The 3,190-nt window shown below is 58.8% G+C and overlaps 1 protein-coding gene across 1 annotated transcript; it reads left to right on the top strand.

Moving 5' to 3' along the window:
• Positions 1-5: 5 nt before the first annotated feature.
• LOC122190762 (GTPase IMAP family member 9-like) lies at positions 6-857 on the top strand (the record flags this gene model as incomplete). The annotated part of the gene is made up of 1 exon (XM_042890855.1): positions 6-857. A coding segment is annotated over one exon (561 nt), but the record flags the coding sequence as incomplete, so codon positions are not given.
• Positions 858-3,190: the final 2,333 nt, after the last annotated feature.

Raw genomic sequence — 3,190 nt, 5'->3', positions numbered from 1 at the left:
AGGCATTTCGTTCTGAGGTGTCACCACAGTCAGTAACCCAGGAGTGCAAGAAAGCTGAAGGCCTCTTTGCTGGAAGACCTGTTGGTGTTGTTGACACTCCTGGGCTCTTTGACACAAAAGTAGGAAACCTGAAAACTGTTGAAAAGATTAAGAATGCCATCCAGCATCTCCCAGGATTCCATGCCATCCTCCTGGTGATGCAGCTGAGCCGAATGACTGAGGAAGAGCAGGAAGTGGCTGAGTGGGTGGCCAAGATATTCAATATTGAAGCACAGAGGTACACAATCCTGTTATTCACCCGAGCAGAAGACCTGAAGCATCCAGGAGACCTGAAGGATTTCATAGAAAACAGCCCACACCTCAAGGGTTTGGCATGGAAGTGTGGAAATCGGTACATTGGATTCAACAACAGAGCCACTGGGGAGGAGAGGGATCGGCAGGTAGCAGAGCTCATCAGGATGATTGATGCCATGGTAGAGCAGAATCGTGATGCTGCACAGTACACGCAGCCAATGCTGGAGAAGGACAAACGCACCTTCTTTCAGAAGTTTTGTACCATCCTGTAGGCTCGGTGTGGGAAGCCATGCCTCCTCCGCTGTGCCGCCCGTGCTGTGCTCTGCAGACGACTCTGAAGTCGAAGGAGCTCTTTCCTCCTTCCTTGCTCGCAGTTCCCATCCTTCCCCCCGCCCCGTGTGACCGCTTTCCCCACGAGCGTGCGCTGCCGAGTCGCTCCGCTCCGCCGCTCTGGGCTCCGCCGCGCTGCCGCTCTGCTGCCCCGGCCGCTGACACGGAGGAGCCGAGACCGATGGCAACGCGGGGCTGCGAGATGCGGCCCTCGGGCGAGGGCTCGGCGCGGAGCGGGGCCGCGGGCCGGGAGCCGTCGGCATCCCGCCGAGAGCCGGCGCTGTACAAGAGCTGTATTTGAGACAGGATAGCAGCTGTCTCATTCTAATCTCCCTTCCACAGCAATGGAAGTGGTTTGCAGTCTGCAATTATTCCTTCAGGAGCCCAACAGACACTCACAGAACACTTTCCCTTTCCGTCCTGTTGACAGCAGCACCTTGAAACTGAACAGTTGCTTTTTCACACCTTCATTGAGGGTCCCCAAACCCACTCTGGTGGGTCACTGTTGCTGGAGAGAGGTGAAGAAGCTGCGATTCCTGCTTAGCTGAAGGCTTTGATTTTGCTTTACCAGTTTATCTGTCTTTGTCCTGGATAAGCTGGCAATCTGGGCCTTGGAAAGATCCACTCCTTGCTGGGTAAAGAGCTGGATGCCAGGCTGAGCCCAGAGAGAGCTGGGGAATGGAGTTTTAAATCCAGCTGGTAACCACTCACCTTCCCTGCTGAGAATCGGTACTGGGGCCTGTCCTGTTCAACATCACAGCATCACAGCATGGCTGGGTTGGAAGGGACCCCAAGGATCACGAAGCTCCAACCCCCCACCAATGCAGGGCCACCAACCTCCCCATTTCACAGCAGCCCAGGCTGCCCAGGGCCCCATCCAACCTGGCCTCCAACACCTCCACGGATGGACGGGGCATCACAGCCTCTCTGGGCAGCTGTTCCAGCCCCTCACCGCTCTCACAGCACACAACTTCCCCTGACATCCAACCTCCAGCTGCCCTCCCTCAGCTCCAAACCATTTCCCTCGTCCTGCTGCCATCTCCCCTTGCCAAGAGCTGACTCCCCTCCTGGCTGCAGGCTCCCTTTAGGCACTGCAGGCTGCACTGAGGTCACCCCGCAGCTTCTCTTCTCCATGCTGAACAAGCCCAGCTCCCTCAGCCTGTCTTTGTAGGGAGGTGCTGCAGCCCTCTGAGCATCTTTATGGCTCCTCTGGACCCTCTCCAACAGCTCCCTGTCCTTCTTGTCCTGGGGGCTCCAGACCTGGATGCAGTGCTGCAGATGGGGACACATGAGGGCAGAGCAGAGAGGGACAATCACCTCCCTGTCCCTGTCTGTGGGTGACCTTAATTCTCCCTATAAGTCCTGCAGGAGGTGGTGGTGAGGTGGGGGTCAGCCTCTGCTCCCAGGTGACAGCGATAGGACTGGAGGAAATGGCCTCAAGATGCCAGGGGAGGCTCAGTTTGGATGTCAGGAAACACTTCCCCGGTGCTGGGAGGGGCTGCCCATGGAGGTGGGGGGGGGAGGGCTGCCTGCTGAGCTCTTGCACTGAGGCACACGGTTTACTGCAAACATTGCTGAAAGCTGATGGTTGGATGGGGTGATATGAGAGGCCTTTTCCAACCATGGCAATAAAATGGTTGCACCATTATCCCAGCCCACAGAGCCTCGCACCACTGCTCAACAACCTGCATGGGCAGCGCCTGCAAGCTGCAGCGTGGCGCTGGGCTGCTTGAGGGGAGCAGGAGGGCAGAGCAGGGCGCTGTGCAGTGCTGAGGTCGCAGCCCGGCCCTGTGGGAGCCCCCAGCCAAGAGAGCAGGCTATCACCAACAGACACACAGGGTGAGGCCGAAGGATACACAGAACCCTATTCCTGTAAACGCACCACATTCCGGGCACTGCAGAAAATGAGACTGAGAGCGCAGGGAGGCAGAGCCTCAGCTCTGAACCAAGGGCAGCTGCACCACAGCTCGATCCCTGCAGCCCCCCATCGGCCCGTCCTCACCAGGCTGTGTATCTTGGCACCCCATCACACCCAGCCCGATGCTCGGTGCCGTGCTGAGGAAGAGGAGTGCAGTGTGTCATGGGGAGCTGCAGAGCTAGCAGAAAGCTAGGAGCTGCTCAACTGCATTCTTGGGGCTCTCCTCCTTGGGGAGCTCCCACCCCGCTGTGCTCCGGGGAGTCCTGCTGGGATAGGGGCACCAGAGGGACCCCGAGGGCCCCATCCTCACCCCCCTGCGGCTCTGCAATCCCTGCCCACTCACAGCCGCTTCCCACACCCCCTTGTGGATGAGAGATGGATCTGGCACAGCTTCTGCACCGCGCACGAAGTTCAGCGTTTATCGAGAGCTCCTTCCGGCCCGGCAGCACAGCACGGCCCGCATCGCCCTGCACGCGGAGCCCCTGCGGCCACGGCACCGGCAGCGTCCCACGGCCCCTTGTCAGAGCGCAGCAGCAGTGGCGCAAAGGAGGAGACGTCTCCTCTCTGTCGGAATCCTTGCTGCCTGTTCTGTGGCAGGAGAGGCACAGACTCCTTGGCTGGTGCACTACACAGACCTTTATTGTAGGA

This window comes from Lagopus leucura, unplaced genomic scaffold (genome assembly GCF_019238085.1).
Source record: "Lagopus leucura isolate 7727_CA_CO unplaced genomic scaffold, USGS_WTPT01 34967-0_obj-0_obj, whole genome shotgun sequence".
Taxonomy (NCBI): domain Eukaryota; kingdom Metazoa; phylum Chordata; class Aves; order Galliformes; family Phasianidae; genus Lagopus; species Lagopus leucura.
The sequence above is the reverse complement of the archived record's forward strand: the minus strand, read 5'-3'. Positions and strand labels throughout refer to the sequence as shown.